The sequence below is a fragment of the Hyperolius riggenbachi genome, chromosome 7 (genome assembly GCF_040937935.1).
Source record: "Hyperolius riggenbachi isolate aHypRig1 chromosome 7, aHypRig1.pri, whole genome shotgun sequence".
Lineage (NCBI taxonomy): Eukaryota > Metazoa > Chordata > Amphibia > Anura > Hyperoliidae > Hyperolius > Hyperolius riggenbachi.
Genome location: NC_090652.1, coordinates 209,843,760 through 209,865,901, shown reverse-complemented (window position 1 = coordinate 209,865,901; position 22,142 = coordinate 209,843,760). Strand labels below are relative to the sequence as shown.

Genomic DNA, 22,142 nt, shown 5'->3' with positions numbered 1-22,142 from the left:
TACACAAGTACATACACACTATTAATAAAATTAATAAAATAACATTTCCAACCCCCCCCCCCCCCCCAAAAAAAAACACTTGTAAATAAAAATCAGCTTAAAATAAATAAATAAATAAATAGTTGCCTTAGGGACTCAGCTTTTTTTAATCTATATTTTATGGGGGGAAATTAATTTTAATTTATTATATAGGGACTGGTAATTATGGCCAGAACAAAAAAAAAAAAAACAGAAAAATAACACCTATATTTCAAAATAATATATTGTCGCCATACATTGTGATAGGGACATAATTTAAATGGTTTAATAATTGGGACAACTGGGCAAATAAACAGTGTTTGTGTTAACCACATGAGAATGTTTAATTTTAAAACTATAATGGCTGAAAACGGAGAAATAATTATTTTTTTTCATTTTTTTTGTTTTTTTCCCATTAAAACGCATTTAGGATAAAAAAATTCTTAGCAAAATGTACTACCCACAGAAAGCCTAATTGGTGGCGAAAAAAACGAGGTATAGATCATTTTCTTGTGATAAGTAGTAATAAAGTTATTAGGGAATAAAAGGAAGGAGCACTGACAAGTGAAAATTGCACTGGTCCGTTACAGTAAAAACCCTTGGGGGTGAACTGGTTAATCAAGCAGCTCCCACAGGGATTGTAGACCTGTCTCTTCTCTCGCTCTGCTCCTCTAGTGACAGCTTCTGAGTGTCATAAGCAGAAGTCATCACTAGGGAGAGCCACGCAAGAGAGAGGAGACAGTCTTCAATTCCCTGGGAGCTGTTGGATTAGGCAAGACACCGCCGCTATCCTGATAATTACATCATGGGGGAGGGTGAACACAAGAGGCGGGGGGGAATCACACGGGGAGCCAGGGACACACATGTGGCACAATGGGAACAGAAGGGTCAATGCAGGGAGTCCCCAACGTGCCAGCGGGTTGGCATTCGTAAGTCATGGGTTCCCTGCATTCGCCATATAAGACGTAGGGACTTTTACTCCCCATTTTTTGGGTAGAAAAGTGTGTCATGTACGGCAGCAAATACAGTAACTACACAAAGTTATCTATGTTAAAGCGGAATATAACCCTGCATTTCAACTTTGCTCTAAAACATTATTTACAGTATATTATATGCAACCAGCATTTTTTTTTTACTAGACCAGCATTGGAAGGGTTACACAGGGCTTTAAAGTTCCTGGAGATTTCTGCAGACGCATCCGAAGCTGACATAGATACATTTTGTTTACATAAATGTATCTATGGCCTGGTGCACACCAAAACCCGCTAGCAGATCTGTAAAATGCTAGCAGATTTTGAAACGCTTTTTCTTATTTTTCTGCAGCGTTTCAGCTAGCGTTTTGCGGTTTTGTGTAGCGGTTTTGGTATAGTAGATTTCATGTATTGTTACAGTAAAGCTGTTACTGAACAGCTACTGTAACAAAAAACGCCTGGCAAACCGCTCTGAAGTGCCGTTTTTCAGAGTGGTTTGCGGTTTTCCTATACTTAACATTGAGGCAGAAACGCATCCGCAATCCAAAATCTGCAGCAGCCCGGGAGTATGCGTTTCTGCAAAACGCCTCCCACTCTGGTGTGCACCAGCCCATTGAAATACATTACCCTAGCGGATCCGCACTAGCAAGCAGATCGCAAACCGCAGCGGAAACGCTCCGGTGTGCACTAGGCCTAAGTGTTGAATGTGACTCACTGTCTCTGACTGAGAAGGAGCTGGAGGACAGCCAAAGAGTGTGTAACATTTCTCAATAGATACATTTAACTAAATAGAATGTAACAATCTGAACTCCTGCATATCTCTCCACGGAACTTTAACCACTTCCCGACTGCCTAACGCACAGGGGCGGCCGGAAAGTGGAGCCCGCAAGGACCAGCTCATGCCCAAAGGCGGCGGTCCTTGAAAGGGCATGGGCGGAGCGATCGCGCCATCGGTGACGCGATCCTCCGCCGGCGCCTGTCTCCGCTCACCGGCCGCAACATCCCGCCGGCCATACGGAAGCGCCGGCGGGATGTTAACCCCGCGATCGCCGCATACAAAGTGTATAATACACTTTGTAATGTTTACAAAGTGTATTATACAGGCTGCCTCCTGCCCTGGTGGTCCCAATGTCCGAGGGACCACCAGGGCAGGCTGCAGCCACCCTATGTCGCACCCAAGCACACTGATCGCCCCAGATCGCCCACAGCACCCCAAAGACCCCCCCCTGCCCACCCCCCAGACCCCTGTTTGCACCCAATCACCCCCCTAATCACCCATCAATCACTCCCTGTCACTATCTGTAAACGCTATTTTTTTTTTATCCCCCCCTGCCTTCTCCTGATCACCCCCCCACCCCTCAGATTCTCCCCAGACCCCCCTTCCCCTGTGTACTGTATGCATCTATCCCCCTGATCACCTGTCAATCACCTGTCAATCACCTGTCAATCACCCATCAATCACCCATCAATCACCCCCTGTCACTGCCACCCATCAATCAGCCCCTAACCTGCCCCTTGCGGGCAATCTGATCACCCACCCACACCAATAGATCGCCCGCAGATCCGACGTCAGATCACCTCCCAAGTGCAGTGTTTACATCTGTTATCTACCCTAAACACCCAATAATTACCCATCAATCACCCCCTATCACCACCTGTCACTGTTACCCATCAGATCAGACCCTAATCTGCCCCTTGCGGGCACCCAATCACCCGCCTACACGCTCAGATTGCCCTCAGACCCCCCCCCTTATCAATTCGCCAGTGCATTAGTTACATCTGTTCTTCCCTGTAATAACCCACTGCACTCCACTGCTTCCCTGTAATAAACCAATACAGAAGCACATGTCCACGATCCGCCTAGCTCAACGAGATGCAGCTGATGGTAAGGTTCTTACCACAGTAGCTGAGCATGCACTGAGAGTTCATGGAGGGAACACGGAGGGTTGGAAAGTACAGTGGAGGAAATAATTATTTGACCCCTCACTGATTTTGTAACTTTGTCCAATGACAAAGAAATGAAAAGTCTCAGAACAGTATAATTTCAATGGTAGGTTTATTTTAACAGTGGCAGATAGCACATCAAAAGGAAAATCGAAAAAATAACCTTAAATAAAAGATAGCAACTGATTTGCATTTCATTGAGTGAAATAAGTTTTTGAACCCTCTAGCAATAAAAGACTTAATACTTAGTGGAAAAACCCTTGTTTGCAAGCACAGAGGTCAAACGTTTCTTGTAATTGATGACCAAGTTTGCACACATTTTAGGAGGAATGTTGGTCCACTTCTCTTTGCAGATCATCTCTAAATCCCTAAGGTTTCGAGGCTGTCTCTGTGCAACTCTGAGCTTGAGCTCCCTCCATAGGTTTTCTTTTGGATTAAGGTCCGTAGACTGACTAGGCCACTCCATGACCTTAATGTGCTTCTTCTTGAGCCACTCCTTTGTTGCCTTTGCTGTATGTTTTGGGTCATTGTCGTGCTGGAACACCCATCCACGACCCATTTTCAGTTTCCTGGCAGAGGGAAGGAGGTTGTCGTTCAGGATTTCACGATACATGGCTCCGTCCATTTTCCCGTTAATGCGATTAAGTTGTCCTGTGCCCTTAGCAGAAAAACACCCCCAAAGCAAAATGTTTCCACCCCCATGCTTGACGGTGGGGACGGTGTTTTGGGGGTCATAGGCAGCATTTTTCTTCCTCCAAACACAGCGAGTTGAGTTAATGCCAAAGAGCTCACTTTTGGTCTCATCAGACCACAGCACCTTCTCCCAGTCACTCACAGAATCATTCAGGTGTTCATTGGCAAACTTCAGACAGGCCTGCACATGTGCCTTCTTGAGCAGGGGGACCTTGCGAGCCCTGCAGGATTTTAATCCATTGCGGTGTAATGTGTTTCCAATGGTTTTCTTGGTGACTGTGGTCCCTGCTAATTTGAGGTCATTCACTAACTCCTCCCGTGTAGTTCTAGGATGCTTTTTCACCTTTCTCAGAACCATTGACACCCCACGAGGTGAGATCTTGCGTGGAGTCCCAAAGCGAGGTCGATTGATGGTCATTTTGTGCTCCTTCCATTTTCGAACAATCGCACCAACAGTTGTCACCTTCTCTCCCAGCTTCTTGCTAATGGTGTTGTAGCCCATTCCAGCCTTGTGCAGGTCTACAATTTTGTCTCTGACATCCTTGGACAGCTTTTTGGTCTTTCCCATGTTGGAGAGTTTGGAGTCTGCTTGATTGATTCTGTGGACAGGTGTCTTTTATACAGGTGACTAGTTAAGACAGGTGTCCTTTGTGAGGGTGACTAATTGAGTAGAAGTGTCTAACCACTCTGTGGGAGCCAGAACTCTTAATGGTTGGTAGGGGTTCAAAAACTTATTTCACTCAATGAAATGCAAATCAGTTGCTATCTTTTATTTAAGGTTATTTTTTCGATTTTCCTTTTGATGTGCTATCTGCCACTGTTAAAATAAACCTACCATTGAAATGATACTGTTCTGAGACTTTTCATTTCTTTGTCATTGGACAAACTTACAAAATCAGTGAGGGGTCAAATCATTATTTCCTCCACTGTATGTGGATTGACCCATGTTATTTTATCTTCCAGGGGTGGTGACATCACACAAGCACTCCTGAGACAAGAAACCCGGTGGATATATGAACTAGACACCAAAATGCCGGTAGGTCTCAATGAAGACTTTAGTTTCTTGGGTTATTTACAATAGACACAGTGTTTGGTGAACCGGTGATGTTACCCTCCGTTTTCTACCTGTGTTCTCCCCCCTCCCCTCCTCTTTCATGCTCTTTATCTTAATATCCACTATGGTGGTTGAGTTTTGGAGGCGGGACTTGTTTTGGTGAGTTGACATGTCCAGGCTTCAGTGGTCTTTGATTGGGCACCTGTGTAGTAGTGTGGTCATTTCTCCTTTCTAATTTAAGCCCATTGGGGACATTGTATGTCCCCATGTAATAGTTGGTATCATGCAGTGTGTGCGTATATATTTCTTGCTGTTGATGTGCAGTGTACACCTACTGGCATTAGCCTATGGTGTGGATTTGTTCAATTTAATTTGATTAATTAATTATCATCTTCTTTTTTACATTAACACAGGCTCTAATGGGGCATACCCCTTGTGAAGTTGTTGACCAATATAGTGTTGCTTACATCTATTTATATATATTTTTTATTCCTAGGATGTTCTCTTTGTGGTCTTGGGGATTCCTCCTGGGACGGCTGCCTAATTGATCTGGGAGTACGTCTGAGCATCGTCTTAATGATGAAGTTACATTTGAACTAATGGATTGTCGCCGATGTTATCTATTTACTTATATATTTTCGGTGTTCTTATTTTTATTTTTAGCCACTAGGTGGCTCCATTGAATTGATTCTATGTATTGCTTGTCATCTGTGTATATATATGCAGGTATATACATTGCTTGTACGTTGTCCACATGTGTGATACAAAGTTTGAATTATTTAGTCAGGCTTGTGCTGGATACTTTTTAGCCTTTTTTTTCAATTTCTTGGCTGGGGCTCTCTCTTCATATGCAGAGTTTATTGTTTACCGCGATCTACATTAGTTTGGTGTCCTTGTTGCCATGACCACGCTCCCCCTCCCTCTGACTGTTTATTGATGGGGACGGAACGCTGCGCTCCAAGTATGCGCAGCGTCCAACCCAGTGTACGTGGCTACGTACACAATGACTGTTACGGTCCTGCCCCTTTGTCATGACGTATTTCTGACTTCCTACTTATACGGGGGACGCGCTGGCGTTCATTATGCCCGGTTGAAGCCGCCTCTGAGCGGCGAATCGCGAAGGCGAGCAGTTTGCAGGTCCACATCTCCACTCTTCTCCGCAGGTAGTTGGTGAGTCTCTTCTTCGTCATTTCACGGTGGGTGTTGGTCTTCATTTCGGGGGCTTTCACTCCAAACCCTCATTGTTTGCCATACTTCTGGCCTGATTTATCTCTCTGGTTGTCCACATATATTTGAGCACTTTACTCTTTGGGGGTATGTGTATGTGTATGTGCATACATATTGTGTGCGTTTATATATGTACATATCTCCTCAGCCTTCTCATTTAGCACTTGTCACTTTGTTCTCACCTCCTCAGTGTACTTTACACCATATTCTTCAGGTGAGGAGGGGTGGAGTTATTACATTATCTTTATATTCATATTTATATGTAGATACCTTATGCATCATCATGGATCCTGGCACTGCGTTGTTTTTAATATTGATTTTATTTCCTTGCAATTTTGTGATTTCCAATAAAGCTCTTTGATATTTTTGATATTATATTGTGGTGCGGTATTTATTGCGGGATTTTTCTTTCCAGTGCTGTCATATAGGTTTGCTCATATATCCCCTTTCTGCACACTATGTGGTCATTTTGTGATTATTCAAATTGAGCTAAGATTACTCTTAACTGGTGCTACCCGCTCCTCTGTTTTATTTATGTAATAACCCACTGATCACCTGTCAATCACCCATCAATCACCCCCTGTCACTGCCACCCATTAATCACCCCCTGGCACTGCCACCCATCAATCACCCCCTGTCACTGCCACTCATCAATCAGCCCCTAACCTGCCCCTTGCGGGCAATCTGATCACCCACCCACACCAATAGTTCGCCCGCAGATCCGACATCAGATCACCTCCCAAGTGCAGTGTTTATATCTGTTCTCTACCCTAAACACCCACTAATTACCCATCAATCACCCCCTGTCACTGCTACCTATCAGATTAGACCCCTATCTGCCCCTAGGGCACTCAATCACCCGCCCACACCCTCAGAATGCCCTCAGGCCCCAGCCCTGATCACCTCGCCAGTGCATTGCTTGCATCTATTCCCCCTTCTAATCACACCTTGAGACACCCATCAATCACCTCCTGTCACCCCCTAGCACACCTACCCATCAGATCAGGCCCTAATTTGCCCCGTGCGGGCTCCTGATCACTCGGCCAAACCCTCAGATCCCCCTCAGACCCCCTTCCGATCACCTCCCCAGTGCATTGATTGCATCTATTTTCCGTTCTAACCACCCCCTGAGACACCCATCAATCACCTCCTGTCACCCCCCTAGCACTCCTATCCATCAGATCAGGCCCAATACAACCTGTCATCTAAAAGGCTACCCTGCATATGACCGGTTCCACAAAATTCGCCCCCTCATAGACCACCTGTCATCAAAATTTGCAGATGCTTATACCCCTGAACAGTCATTTTTAGACATTTGGTTTCCAGACTACTCACGGTTTTGGGCCCGTAAAATGCCAGGGCGGTATAGGAACCCCACAAACTGACCCCATTATAGAAGAAAGACACCCCAATGTATTCTGTTAGGTGTATGATGAGTTCATAGAAGATTTTATTTTTTGTCAAAAGTTAGCGGAAATTGATTTTTGTTTTTTTTTCACAAAGTGTCATTTTTCACTAACTTGTGACAAAAAATAAAATCTTCTATGAACTCGCCATACACCTAACGGAATACCTTGGGGTGTCCTCTTTCTAAAATGGGGTCACTTGTGGGGTTCCTATACTGCCCTGGCATTTTAGGGGCCCTAAACCGTGAGGAGTAGTTTAGAAAACAAATGCCTCAAAATGACCTGTGATTAGGACGTTGGGCCCCTTAGCGCACCTAGGCTGCAAAAAAGTGTCACACATGTGGTATCGTACTCAGGAGAAGTAGTATAATGTGTTTTCAGTGTATTTTTACACATACCCATGCTGGGTGGGAGAAATCTCTCTGTAAATGGAGATAATAGGATAACAGAGGCACCAATAGGATAAAAAACACTAAAAGAACTTAAAAACCCATCTTGGTAATAGAGGAGGCAGTGGTGGACTCACCCCCTCCAAGCAGAACACACGACTGTGGATTTTCAGTCAAAACAATTTTATTGGATACTCCAAATAAAGTGCAACGCGTTTCACGGGATACAAACCCGCTTCATCAGGCAATAACAGATAGGAGTAAACAGCATCTGCCAGTATCACATAGGCGCTCAGTGTTGATGATACTGGCAGATGCTGTTTACTCCTATCTGTTATTGCCTGATGAAGCGGGTTTGTATCCCGTGAAACGCGTTGCACTTTATTTGGAGTATCCAATAAAATTGTTTTGACTGAAAATCCACAGTTGTGTGTTCTGCTTGGAGGGGGTGAGTCCACCACTGCCTCCTCTATTACCAAGATGGGTTTTAAATTTCTTTTAGTGTTTTTTATCCTATTGGCGCCTCTGTTATCCTATTATCTACATCAAGTCCACCCTTGGTGGAGGGTTGTACCCTTCCTTCTCCAACTACAGAGAGCGACTTTTTAATCCTGAGTGGGGTCAGGACAATCTCCCCACCTGCTTTGACAGTGGTTGCCTACTTGGTAACCCTGGTTTGTGAGTATTAAATTAATATTATTACTCTATCAATTATACCTTACCAGTACATACTACACTATATTGGGCTCTTGGTGTTCTCTCTTTTTCTCTGTAAATGGACAATTGTGTGTAAAAAAAATCAAACAATTGTCATTTACAGAGATATTTCTCCCACCCAGCATGGGTATGTGTAAAAATACACCCCAAAACACATTATACTACTTCTCCTGAGTACGGCGGTACCACATATGTGGCACTTTTTTACACCCTAAGTACGCTAAGGGGCCCAAAGTCCAATGAGTACCTTTAGGATTTCACAGGTCATTTTGCGACATTTGGTTTCAAGACTACTCCTCACGGTTTAGGGCCCCTAAAATGCCAGGGCAGTATAGGAACCCCACAAATGACCCCATTCTAGAAAGAAGACACCCAAACGTATTCCGTTAGGAGTATGGTGAGTTCATAGAAGATTTTATTTTTTGTCACAAGTTAGCGGAAAATGACACTTTGTGAAAAAAAATTATTAAAATCAATTTCCGCTAACTTGTGACAAAAAAATAAAAACTTCTATGAACTCACCATACTCCTAACGGAATACCTTGGGGTGTCTTCTTTCTAAAATGGGGTCATTAGTGGGGTTCCTATACTGCCCTGGCATTTTAGGGGCCCTAAACCGTGAGGAGTAGTCTTGAAACAAAAATGACCTGTGAAATCCTAAAGGTACTCATTGGACTTTGGGCCCCTTAGCGCAGTTAGGCTGCAAAAAAGTGCCAATCATGTGGTATCGCTGTACTCGGGAGAAGTAGTATAATGTGTTTTGGGGTGTATTTTTACACATACCCATGCTGGGTGGGAGAAATACCTCTGTAAATGACAATCTTTTGATTTTTTTACACACAATTGTCCATTTACAGAGTTATTTCTCCCACCCAGCATGGGTATGTGTAAAAATACACCCCAAAACACATTGTACTACTTCTCCCGAGTACGGCGATACCACATGTGTGGCACTTTTTTGCACCCTAGCTGCGCTAAGGGGCCCAAAGTCCAATGAGTACCTTTAGGATTTCACAGGTCATTTTGAGAAATTTTGTTTCAAGACTACTCCTCACGGTTTAGGGCCCCTAAAATGCCAGGACAGTATAGGAACCCCACAAATGACTCCATTTTAGACTTTTGGGCCCCTTAGCGCAGTTAGGGTGCAAAAAAGTGCCACACATGTGGTATCGCCGTACTCAGGAGAAGTAGTATAATGTGTTTTGGGGTGTATTTTTACACATACCCATGCTGAGTGGGAGAAAGATCTCTATAAATGGACAATTGTGTGTAAAAAAAATTAAAAAATTGTCATTTACAGAGATATTTCTCCCTCCCAGCATCGGTATGTGTAGAAATACACCCCAAAACACATTATACTACTTCTCCTGAGTACGGCAATACCACATGTGTGGCACTTTTTTGCAGCCTAACTGCGCTAAGGGGCCCAAAGTCCAATGAGCACCTTTAGGCTTTACAGGGGTGCTTACAAATTAGCACCCCCCAAAATGCGAGGACAGTAAACACACCCCACAAATGACCCCATTTTGGAAAGTAGACACTTCAAGGTATTCAGAGAGGGGCATGGTGAGTCCGTGGCAGATTTCATTTTTTTTTGTCGCAAGTTAGAAGAAATGGAAACTTTTTTTTTTTTTGGTCACAAAGTGTCATTTTCCGCTTACTTGTGACAAAAATTAATATCTTCTATGAACTCACTATGCCTCTCAGTGAATACTTTGGGATGTCTTCTTTCCAAAATGGGGTCATTTGGGGAGTATTTATAGTATCTTGGAATTCTAGCCCCTCATGAAACATGTCAGGTGGTCAGAAAAGTCATAGATGCTTGAAAATGGGAAAATTCACTTTTTGCACCATAGTTTGTAAACGCTATAACTTTTACCCAAACCAATAAATATACACTGAATGGGTTTTTTTTAATCAAAAACATGTTTGTCCACATTTTTCGCGCTGCATGTATACAGAAATTTTACTTTATTTGAAAAATGTCAGCACAGAAAGTTAAAAAAAATCATTTTTTTGCCAAAATTCATGTCTTTTTTGATGAATATAATAAAAAGTAAAAATCGCAGGAGCAATCAAATAGCACCAAAAGAAAGATTTATTAGTGACAAGAAAAGGAGCCAAAATTCATTTAGGTGGTAGGTTGTATGAGCGAGCAATAAACCGTGAAAGCTGCAGTGGTCTGAATGGAAAAAAAGTGGCCGGTCCTTAAAGGGAACCAGAGAGGAACGGGGGGGGGGGGGGGGGGGGAGGGGGTGAAAAAAGAAAAAGATTTTATACATACCTGGGGCTTCTTCCAGCCCCATGAGCCTGAATCGCTCCCACGCCGCTGTCCTCAGCTTCCTGGATCCGCCGGTACCGGACCCGTCACTTCCGGCGGACGCGGCCAATTGTCCGCATCACAGGGGTTCCCTCCATACATGTACGCATGCGGCTGCGCAGTAAGCAGCCACATGCGTATCTGTATGGGGAGAGCACCCTGTGATGCGGAGGATTGGCCACGTCCGCCGGCCGACTTGCCGACTCGCGGCAATGACGGGACCCGGTGGCGGCTGATCCAGGCAGCGGAGGAGTGTGGCGTGGGAGCGATCCGTGCGTATGGGGCTGGAGGAAGCCCCAGGTATGTATATTGCATCCTCTCTGGTTCCCTTTAAGGGGGGTAAAGCCCACGGTCCTCAAGTGGTCAAACCTCTGTGTTTAACCCTTCCAATGCTGGTCTAGTAAAAAAAATGCTTTTTGCATATGATATGCTGTAAATAATGTTTTAGAGCAAAGTTGAAATGCAGGGTTATATTCCGCTTTAAAGTGGACCTGAACTCAGAACTCCTCTCTGCTCTAAAAGACACACAACAGCATAATAACCTTTAAACAACAAAAAAAAATTCTTTGTTACAGCTGATACAAATCCTAAAATAATTCTGCACAGTTTTTACTTCCTGATTCATGGAGGCAGACATATTGTGTACAGCCTGTGCTTTCAAATGGGCTTATCTGCCATAGCCAGTCATGCGACACAGGTGAGAGATCAAATTACAACTTGTGATTTGACACAAATGAGGGTTAATTAGACAGGCTAAATTCTTTAAATACATTCAGGGTGCATTTCTCTACGTTTTCCTTCTGTCCTGTGCAAGAGTTCAGGTCCACTTTAAGCTGGCCATACACTGGTCAATTTTTTCTATAGATATCTGGCCCATTTGACCATTAGATTGAATCTGCTAGATATCGAGGTCCCAACATGCTGCAGGATCGATTGATGTTCAGATGAATCAATCAAACCGATCACACTGAATGGAAGATTTCAATCAATCAGCTGTAGTTCAGGAGCTGTGGCAGAGCAATGTTGTGGCTCAGGGCCGGGCCGAGGCATAGGCTGGAGAGGCTCCAGCCTCAGGGCGCAGTGTAAGAGGGGGAGCAAAATTAATTCAGCTGTCATTCCTAATTGTGTTGGAAGCAGAAAGAAATAAGAAAAGGGGATACATGGCAGTGACTGCAAGCCAGATAACTAGAGATTAAGGTGTTGGGGAGGTTGTAGGCCCTGTGGCGCCTCTTAGTCTAATAGCAATCAGTGTGTGATGGCTGGGGTGGGAAGAATGGAGTGGCGCACTTTGGTGTCTCAGCCTTGGGTGCTGGAGGACCTTGTCCCGGCTCTGCTGTGGCTAGATAGATTTTTAATGGATTTCATGCTGAAATCTACAAAAAAAATTATGTGCAGTGTGTGGAGGGATTCGCTCAGATAGATCCCCCTCATATCAGATTATGATCTGTAAGAGAGATCGGCCCAACTCGCTATGAGATTGAACTTGAGATTCTTGCTTGCTCATCTCTACCATTGACTTTCTTGCTTGTTGCATAAACTTGTTGGATAGTGATCTACAACTGAAATGTTATTGCTTCATTCACTTACAGTATTTCTTGCTAGGCATCTTCATAGCCTGACAATTGATATACAGAGTACTCAATCAAAGCAGACCTGAACTCAGAACGTCCTTGATACTCAACAGCATAATAACCTAAAGAAAAACATGTAATTGCTGATGCAAATTCTAAAATAAATCTCCATTGTTTATACTTCCTGCTTTCATGAAAGCAGACATATTGTTAACAACCTGTGTTTTCAAATGAGCTTATCTGCCTTATCTGCTGTGGCAGTCAGGTGACAGGGAAGAGATCAAATTGCAACTTGTGATTAGACACTGATTAGGGGGAATTAGACAGGCTAAACTCTCTAAATACATACAGGGTGCATTTCTCTCTGTTTTCCTTCTATCCTCTGCAAGACTCCTGGTGTTACAGAACTACCAGATTTTTCTGTAGTTGACTAATAACACTTAAAGGATAACTGAAGTGAAAAGTATATGGAGGAAGCTAATTTCCTTTTAAACAAAACCGATTGCCTGCTGATCTATTTGCCTGCAGAAGTGTCTAAATAACTCCAGAAACAAGCATGCAGCTAATCTTGTCAGATCTGAAATAATGTCAAAAACACCTGATCTGCTGCATGCTTGTTTCAGGTAACTGGCATTGCTTAAAAGGAAATACAGTATGGCACCCTCCATATCCCTCTCACTTCAGGTTCCCTCAAAGTCCTAACGTTCCAAAACTACCAGATTTCTGTGGTGGACTAATTGTACTTACTGTAATAGCCCTCTATAAAAAAAAACACTTTAAAATATTACTTAGCCATCTTCAAATTAGGAAGAAATTGCTTTAAATTGCTTATCCCTTGTTAAACCAAATACCCATAATGCATTAATTCAGGACAGTGGATGAGGGTATAGAAATTATTTCTGTTGGCCTCTTTGAGCCATACAAATACATCCAGATCTCGCAGTATAGATATAGCCCTCTCTTTCTAAGAATCTAACTTACACACAGACCCTTCTGGCTGTTTGCCCCTCACAGTCCTGTATCTGGATGTATTTCCTGGCTCACAGAGGTAAGAAAAAATGATTTAAATGGCTTCGCTCCCTGTCCTAAAGTGAAACATTTGGGGTGTTCCATTTCATAGGGGAAGCAATGCTTTGCAGTTACCTTCTTTTTTAAAAAAGGCAAATCGTACTTGTACATTACTTGGAGAGGAAAAACAGTCTGGAATAAGTGAAGATTCTACAGCTACAAGATGGCTCAGTGGTTAGAACTCTTGGAGTCGGGGGTTCTAACTGTGGGCATAAATGAGTTCATATAAGTGGATTATTTTTGTTCCTGTCTACAATGTCCTTAGAAATTTGACTTTGTGGTGCTGAGGTATGGACATTAGGTTACAAAATTTCCAGAGTCTGGTATACTAAAAAAAAAAAAAATAATCACTGTAAATGTATACTACCGTATATAGGTTACATCTAATAAATGTAAGGTAATATTCTTGATCATATGAATGAAAATGCTGTACTGGTAAATCATCAGTAGTGACCCATTTAAGGTCAGTGCAATTGAATATGATATTTATTTTAGTTTGTCAGTATGGTCTATGAAAATGTGTATAAGTACAAAATGTACAGAATACAGATACATTCCAGGAAGCTTAGCTCTTACTCATCAACCTTCATTTTTTAATAAAAATATTTGATTTTAGAAATAAATTACCTACTTCATAAAGTTATTTGGAAACTTAATACAGAAATCATACTGGTATATTGTACAGCTGGGTGGATAGAGTCATGCTCTTGGTAAATAAATGGACTCTTTTAAGATTTTAGAGCTATTTTCAAAACCTCTTTGCCTTGACCACCATGGAATTGTACGCTTTGGCATAATTGTTTTCAAGGAGAGGGTTTTTAGAATTAAGAGTTCCCTTCCCTAACTATTTTCTTTTAAAAAGGTAATTTAAGAGAAAAAAATCAACATGGTAGTTTCTGAAGGAAATTCAATACATAAGCATTTTCTACCTAAGGTGTTTCAGTCTGTGCAATTTTCCGGAAAGTGGAAAAAATAACACTCCCTCTTATTTAAAGTGGGCTAATCATTGCAACGTGTCTGTAATCCTTATGCATGTATATAGGCCAGATCACTATGGTTATGTGCAATTAAGTATATTTAACTCCTCTTCGGAAAAAAAAGATCAGCTACTACATTTTTCGTGGCTTGTTGTATTAGCTTGTGAGGGGTAAAAATATTATATATCATAAAATGACTTACTGTAAATGTTCAGTGAATTATGTTTTTCAGGTCAGTCCTTGGAAGTTTGTAATAACTTTCAAGATTATTCAACTTAATTTATTTTCCTTTTAAGAAAATGTTATCTTAAACAAGAAGGCTTTTATGTACCTCAGTTCAGTCTAAAAGATGGTAAATAAATTCTAGACATCTTCTGATAAAAGGCAATAATTACATCAAGAACCAAGCACAAGGGGTAAACCTAGACACAGACGATCCATTTCTGTCATCCTAAACTATCATCAGAGTTAAAGTTTCTAAAATGTTCTCTGTACAGGCATGACAATAAGCTTTAATGGAACAGCCTGATGTGTTGGTAACTCCACACCTAGGCCCATATGCAGTTAACTTTTTCTGACTGAGTTTTTCTGCTAACTTTTCCTAACTACACTTTGTAGTTAAAAAAAAGTACCAAAAAGTAGGTAAAAGGTAAAAAAAGTACCATCAAATTATTTTGAGCATTTTCTCGCTTGCTGGTGGTTTAAAATGCATTTTATTAACACTGTGTGAACATTTCACCTAGGAAAAAGCCCAGGAGAAAAAATGTTATTGCATAGTCTCTTTCCAAATAGTGTGTTCTCCACTGCTAACTCCTCCATATTGTGATCTTCACAGTTACTCCCCTCACAGCCTGCTCCCTGTTCCTTGAACTCTACCATGCGCTCTTCATTTCTAGTCTCTGCCCCTCAATGTAGGCCAGGGATGTCGAACTCAAATACAAAGTGGGCCAAAAATGAGCTCTTGGACCAAGTTGTGGGCCAACCTCAATGTCTAGTGGCAACCTCTCACCCTTATCAAGTTCCCTGGTATATATTAGCCCCCTTCCATCCCCTATACAGTTCCCTGATGTTTAGCGGTCCTCCCTACCCTATGCAGTTTCCTAGTGTTTAGTGGCTCCCTCCTTCCCCTATACAGTTCCCTGATGTCTAGTGCCCCCCTTCCCTCTACTATACCATTCCCCACTACCTAGTTCTTTCCACCTCCCCATATGGCTAGCCTGGTGGTCCAGAGTGGACCAATCATAATGCAAAGTAGGGAAACCACCTGGGGGCCAAATCTGATAGCTCTGAGGGCCAGATTTGGCCCATGGGCTTAAGCTTGACATGAATTATGTAGGCCCTAGACCTATCTCGCCTTCTTCTTTAGTGTGCTCCCAACTCCTGTAATCCCATCTATAGTGTACTCTCTGCTCCTGGACCTCCCTCTTATAGTGAGCTCCTGGTTCATCCTTCAAAGGTATGACGTCTGCTTCTGGTCCCCTATGGTGACAGCTCATATCTCTGGGGCCCAACAGTGTGCACTGCTTGGTGCAGAACGAAGACAATCTTAGATAGTTTCTACCGAAAAATGTATTTAATTATTTAAGAGTTGCACATGACTGCTGGAAAAGCATAAGAAAAAGCATAATAAAGTATTCTTTCATATAAAAAGGAATGTAAACATGCTACCAAGCATTATACCTGTAACATTTTTATTTAGTTCCATGGGCTTGATGCTTTATGCATCCTTATACATTCCTACCTGATAATTTTGGCTGTGATGGATCTAAACAGTATTTTTTTAAAGAACTGTATTTACCATGCTCTGGAAGCAGACAATTTACACTTACCATCCCTTTAACTGAGCTAAATATTCTCTGATGGTAAAAACTACACACGCACGCACACACACACACACACTACAACTTATCATAATTTCTATTGATGCTTAATACTTTGAAGCTTCACATTTGTGCTTAATACTACCCCCTACCCCCTGAATGTAACTCCCACAGTAGCAAATAAATACTATGCTCAACTTTTTTCCATAATTTCAGTCTTTTTTTGTTTAAACTAAAAAAAATATATAGAAAAATTAAACACAAAACAATAAAACATGCTCTAACAACCTTTTCACTGCTCATACCTTATGCATGCTGGCCTATTAGCGTGGGGTTATATTAGTACTAAACTGTTATCAATTCCCAAAACATACAGTAGGATGCAAAAGTTTGGGCAACCTTGTTAAGCGTCATGATTTTCCTGTATAAATCGTTGGTTAAATATATCATATAGGATACACAAACAGTGATATTTGAGAAGTGAAATGAAGTTTATTGGATTTACAGAAAGTGTGCAATAATTGTTTAAACAAAATTAGGCAGGTGCATATATTTGGGCACTACAAAAAAGAAATGAAATCAATATTTACTAGATTCTCCTTTTGCAGAAATTACAGCCTCTAAATGCTTCCTGTAGGTTCCAATGAGAGTCTGGATTCTGGTTGAAGGTATTTTGGACCACTCAGTGGCGTTCCTACCATAGGGCAGCAAGGGGCGGGGCACTCCGGGGGGGTCAGATGCCCCAGGGGTGTCACCAAGGCCTCCCACAGAGGCCTGTGTATGAGGGGGAAGCAACACAGAAAGGAGGGGTAGCGGGGAAAGCGGCAGGGAGGGGGGCCAGACCCCCCACCTCCCTCGCCTGGGTCCCCTCCTTCTGGCGCTTCCCCCCTCCTAATTAGCAGCAGCTTAGAGAATCTGGCAGGAGCGGGTGGAGAGGACTTACTCACCCGCTTCCTGCATTCCAGGCGATGGCGCACAGTGTCATCCTCACGTCACAGTGGTCTCCGACTTCTCTGCTGCTCACTGTGCTTCCACTAATCAGGAAGCACAGTGAGCGGTGGAGAAGGCGGAGACCAGTGTCACGTGACGATGACGCTGTGCGCCATCGCCAGGAAGCAGGAAGTAGGTGAGTAAGTCCTCTCCACCTGCTCCTGCCTGCTTATCTAAGCTTCTGCTAATTAGGAGGGAGGAAGCGCCAGAAGGAGGGGACCCAGGTGAAGGAGGTGGAGGGTCTGGCACCCCTCCCCGCCACCCCTCCTTCCAAGCTTCCCCCATACCGGTGGCAACTATACTATACTACTGGAGCAACTATACTAGGGGCCAACTATACTATGTATACTGGGGGCAACTATATTACCTACACTGGGGGCAACTATATTACCTACACTGGGGGCAACTATATTACCTACACTGGGGGCAACTATACTAGCTATACTGGGGGCAACTATACTACCTATACTGGGGGCAACTATATTACCTACACTGGGGCAACTATACTAGCTATTCTGGGGGAACTATACTAGCTATTCTGGGGGCAACTATACTAGCTATACTGGGGGCAACTATACTAGCTTCACTGGAGCAACTATATTGCCTACACTGGGGGCAACTATATTACCTATTCTGGGGGCAACTATATTACCTATTCTGGGGGCAACTATACTAGCTATTCTGGGGGCAACTATACTAGCTATTCTGGGGGCAACTATACTAGCTATTCTGGGGGCAACTATACTAGCTATACTGGGGGCAACTATACTAGCTACACTGGGGCAACTATATTACCTACACTGGGGGCAACTATACTAGCTATACTGAGGGCAACTATAGTAGCTACCTATACTGAGGCCAACTTTAGGGGGCTGGACTACACCTGGCATTACCCACTGTGTCGTGTTTAGCATGCCACAGTTGCTTTTTTTATGGTGACGGGGTTGTCTTTTAATACCCAGCATCGGGTGTCAAATGCCCTAGGTACGCCACTAGGGCCATTCCTCTTTACAAAACATCTTTAGTTCATTCAGGTTTGATAACTTCTGAGCATGGACAGCTCTCTTTAAATCAAACCACCGATTTTCAATTATATTCATGTCTTGGGATTGAGATGGCCATTCCAGAACGTTGTACTTGTTCCTCTGCATGAATGCCTTAGTGGATTTTGAGCAGTGTTTAGAGTTGTTGTCTTGTTGAAAGATCCAGCCCCGGCACAGCTTCAGCTTTGTCACTAATTACTGGACATTGGTCTCCAGAATCTGCTGATAATGAGTGGAATCAATGCGTGCCTCAACTTTGACAAGATTCCCAGTCCCTGCACTGGCCATACAGCCCCACAACATGATTGAACCACCACCATATTTTACTGTAGGTAGCAGGTGTTTTTTTTTGTGTGGAATGCTGTTGTTTTTCCTCCATGCATATTGCCCCTTTTTTATGCCCAAATAACTCAATTTTAGTTGCATCAGTCTACAGCACCTTATTCCAAAATGAAGCTGGCTGGTCCAAATGTGCTTTAGCATACCTCAAGCGGCTCTGTTTGTGATGTGGGCAGAGAAAAGGCTTCCTCTGCATCACTCTCGCATACAGCATCTCCTTGTATAAAGTGTGCCAAATGGTTGAACGATGCACAGTGGCTCCATCTGCAGCAAGATGATGTTGTAGGTCTTTGGTGCTGGTCTGTGGGTTGACTCTGACTGTTTTCACCATTCATTGCTTCTGTGTATCCGAGATTTTTATTGGTCTGCCACTTCGAGCCTTAACTTGAACTGAGCATGTGGTCTTCCATTTCCTCAATATGTTTCTAACTGTGAAAACAGCTGAAATCTCTGAGACAGCTTTCTGTATCCTTCCCCTAAACCATGATGGTGAACAATCTTTGTCTTCAGGTCATTTGAGAGTTGTTTTGAGACCCCCATGTTGCTATTCTTCAGAGAAAAATAAAAGAGGAGAGAAACTTACAATTGACCCCCTTAAATACTCTTTCTCATAATTGGATTCACTTGTGTATGTAGGTCAGGGGTCACTGAGCTTACCAAGCCAATTTGAGTTCCAATAATTAGTTCTAAAGGTTTTGGAATCAATAAAATGACAACAGTGCCCAAATGTATGCAGCTGCCTAATTTTATTTGAACAATTATTGTGTACTTTCTGTAAATCCAATAAACTTCATTTCACTTCTCAAATATCACTGTGTGATATATTTAACTGACATTTTTTTTTATCGTAACAACCAACGATTTATACAGGAAAATCATGACGATTAACAAGATTGCCCAAACGTTTGCATCCCAGTGTACAAACACCAATATAACATAGTTTACTGAAAAAAACACACACACTCATGTTAAAATATATATTTTTGTAACCAAAATTGCCCACCTAGGTTAATATAAACTGTCCCATGTGCTGTAATCTTCTGGAGTCTTCTGAGAATCTTGCTTGAAGAGCCACCTGACTAGGGATTAGTGAAATGGTTGTCCTGCCACAAAGAATTAAGTATTAATAAAACAACACACACAGAGAAAAATGTATTTTATTAGTCCATTAACCAGAATACATACCTTGAATTTATAATTGGCAATATACACTAGACCTTGACTTCCACTCTCCACTCTCACTGCACTCTTATCATTAACTGCCGGAATCCTCAATTCAATGTGAGGTTTCCAGCATCAAATGCCAATACAGGGACCGTGATGTAATCAGGGATCCACGGGGTAGTAGCCCTCACCCCCTCCTGGGCACCGGAGGTGGGGATGAGGGCCTTATTCTTGACATGAATAAGGGCTTTGGAGACAAGAGGGCTTTGTAGAAGAGAGGCAGGCTTTGCTGCCCCTTTCTTCCAGACCCCACCATGTCGCTTTTCTCAAAAACGTATTTGACTTTTCCCCACTATTTTCCCTAACATGCCTTTCCCTATTTTCCCTAACATGCCTTTCACATTTGGTACAAATAGCATTTATGGAACTTTGCTATTAACCACAGAAGGTGTTGCCATTGACCTCATCCCTTCCCCTGACACATTAACTGTTCCTCTGCATCCTTGCCATGGCAAACACTGAAATAATTGTCTTAACAATTAAGGTGGATTTTGTTTTTGATGAGAATTAAATATGTCTAAATTAATTTGCTATCTGCTGCTGAGGGATGTTAATGCAAATAAACATAAAATAGAGTGATCGGTAGGCTACTTGCATAAAAGTCCATACACACGCTCAAGAAAAGTCGCCTAAAACAGATGCCCAACATAGCGGAATCTACTTTACTAGTGACGTGATTGTAAAGACTTGTTGTTTCCACATACCGAATTTGCAAACAACCAGCTCATTTAAATAAAGCGGAAATCACCTTATGCATGACGTGTGCATTCAGTAGAACAATGTCATTCAAACGATATTGTACACATATGGCCAACTGCATAATATCAGCACCGCAGTCATCTGAGTTGATCCGATAGATGGATCAAGCAAAATGGCAGATGTTGTCATTTAGCTGCTTTTTTGCCCACAATTGTTGTCCAATACAGCAAAATTTGTTGTTTGATGCGTAATTTGAATGACTTTAGTTGAGCATGTGTATGAGGCTTCAAACACAGTGCTCACATTTCCCATTTAAACTTCCATTGAACCCTTAACTAGTTCACACATACTTTTTTGATTGCTAGGTAGATTGAGAATTGCAAGTGGAAATTTTCTGACATTCACTCATCCCAACTGCCTGCTATGCCACTTAGCTTTAAATATTCTTGCTTTATATACTCTAATAATAGTTGCACATTTATCCATGAAGGTTACCACAACACATTTTCACATGAAGATTAGGGGGAGGTGTGCTGAAGCTGATTTACAAGGTAAAGTTTAGTTTTTATAACAATATAAGGAAGTATACAAAGTTCCATTCTAAGGGTTGTCGTATTACTCAGAAAAACATATATACTTTTCTATTTCAACATAAATTGACCTTGAAGAAGGCTTTTTAACAGGGGAAGAAGCTCTGGCTGTGTGCTGGACGATATATGTTTTCCATCCTCTTTTATGGTGGCTTACACAGCCAATTAAGACAAATCACATGCAGCAAATCAAGGTGTGTAAACACAGCTCTTTTCTGTTTATTACAGTTGACGCCAGGAAAGAACCCTCACACCATTAGCCAGGAGTGCAACACCGAAGCCGCCCTGATTTCCAGAGTCTGCTCATCTTCATTAACATGGCGGATAAAAGTCATATAAGCAGCACCTGGCTGCACTTCACCACTCGCAATGGTTGTAAATAAGAAATAACCTTGTTTTGATTGGTGTGCTGACCAATTCACGATATTATTGCTGTGCTGTCCTGGGATGAATAAAGCCGAAACTTAATCACATGAAAGGTGAAGTGAATCATCCATTCTGTGAATAACCCAGAGTAGTGTATTTTCCACATGAACTTTAAAGATAAACAAAATAGGAAGTTCCAGTATTGTGTCAGATATTATTTCTGCACTTGTTGAATTTTCAGAGTGGCATTATGTGTCATGCATGCACCCATGGACACACTCACAGCCCGTTTTGAATAGAGAATCTATGATTGGAGTTTGGCCTTGATCATGGATTAACACCACTCAAATGTAACTATTATTATTATTATTATTTTTAAGACTGAGATGAAAACAGTCAGTTGATAATATTCTTTACAACCTATTCAAGGCATGCAACATTTTCTCATCCTGTTTAGTTGTTGTCTTTTCAGATCAGCTAAAAAAATAAATATGTTACAAAATCAAACATCAAAAACACTTATGTATGGTTTGAGCTTTCCACATGATCAAAATAACAAACAAAAAATCAGATTATCAATTTACTAGAGTAGTTGCCTGCACTATACATTGCCTGACAGGGACACTTCATTAGTTTGTGAAAACAATTCGAAAACAAAGTTCAAAGTCCCGCTACTGTGTTAAACTATACAATAAAAGTGCTATAAAGTATGTACT

At 42.1% G+C, this 22,142-nt stretch overlaps 1 protein-coding gene across 2 annotated transcripts in view; it reads left to right on the top strand.

The window, feature by feature from the left end:
* Window positions 1-21,786, top strand: part of FTCDNL1 (formiminotransferase cyclodeaminase N-terminal like) — a 191,796-nt gene extending 170,010 nt beyond the window's left edge. The window contains exon 6 of one of the 2 annotated variants that reach the window (XM_068245091.1): window positions 21,289-21,786. In XM_068245091.1, the coding sequence (XP_068101192.1) occupies window positions 21,289-21,399 (111 nt within the window). In that variant the 3' untranslated portion in view covers window positions 21,400-21,786. Of the gene's footprint in view, window positions 1-4,589; window positions 4,614-21,288 lie in introns of those variants that run through there. The other variant, XM_068245092.1, reaches the window with a different exon arrangement.
* The last annotated feature ends 356 nt before the right edge of the window (window positions 21,787-22,142 follow it).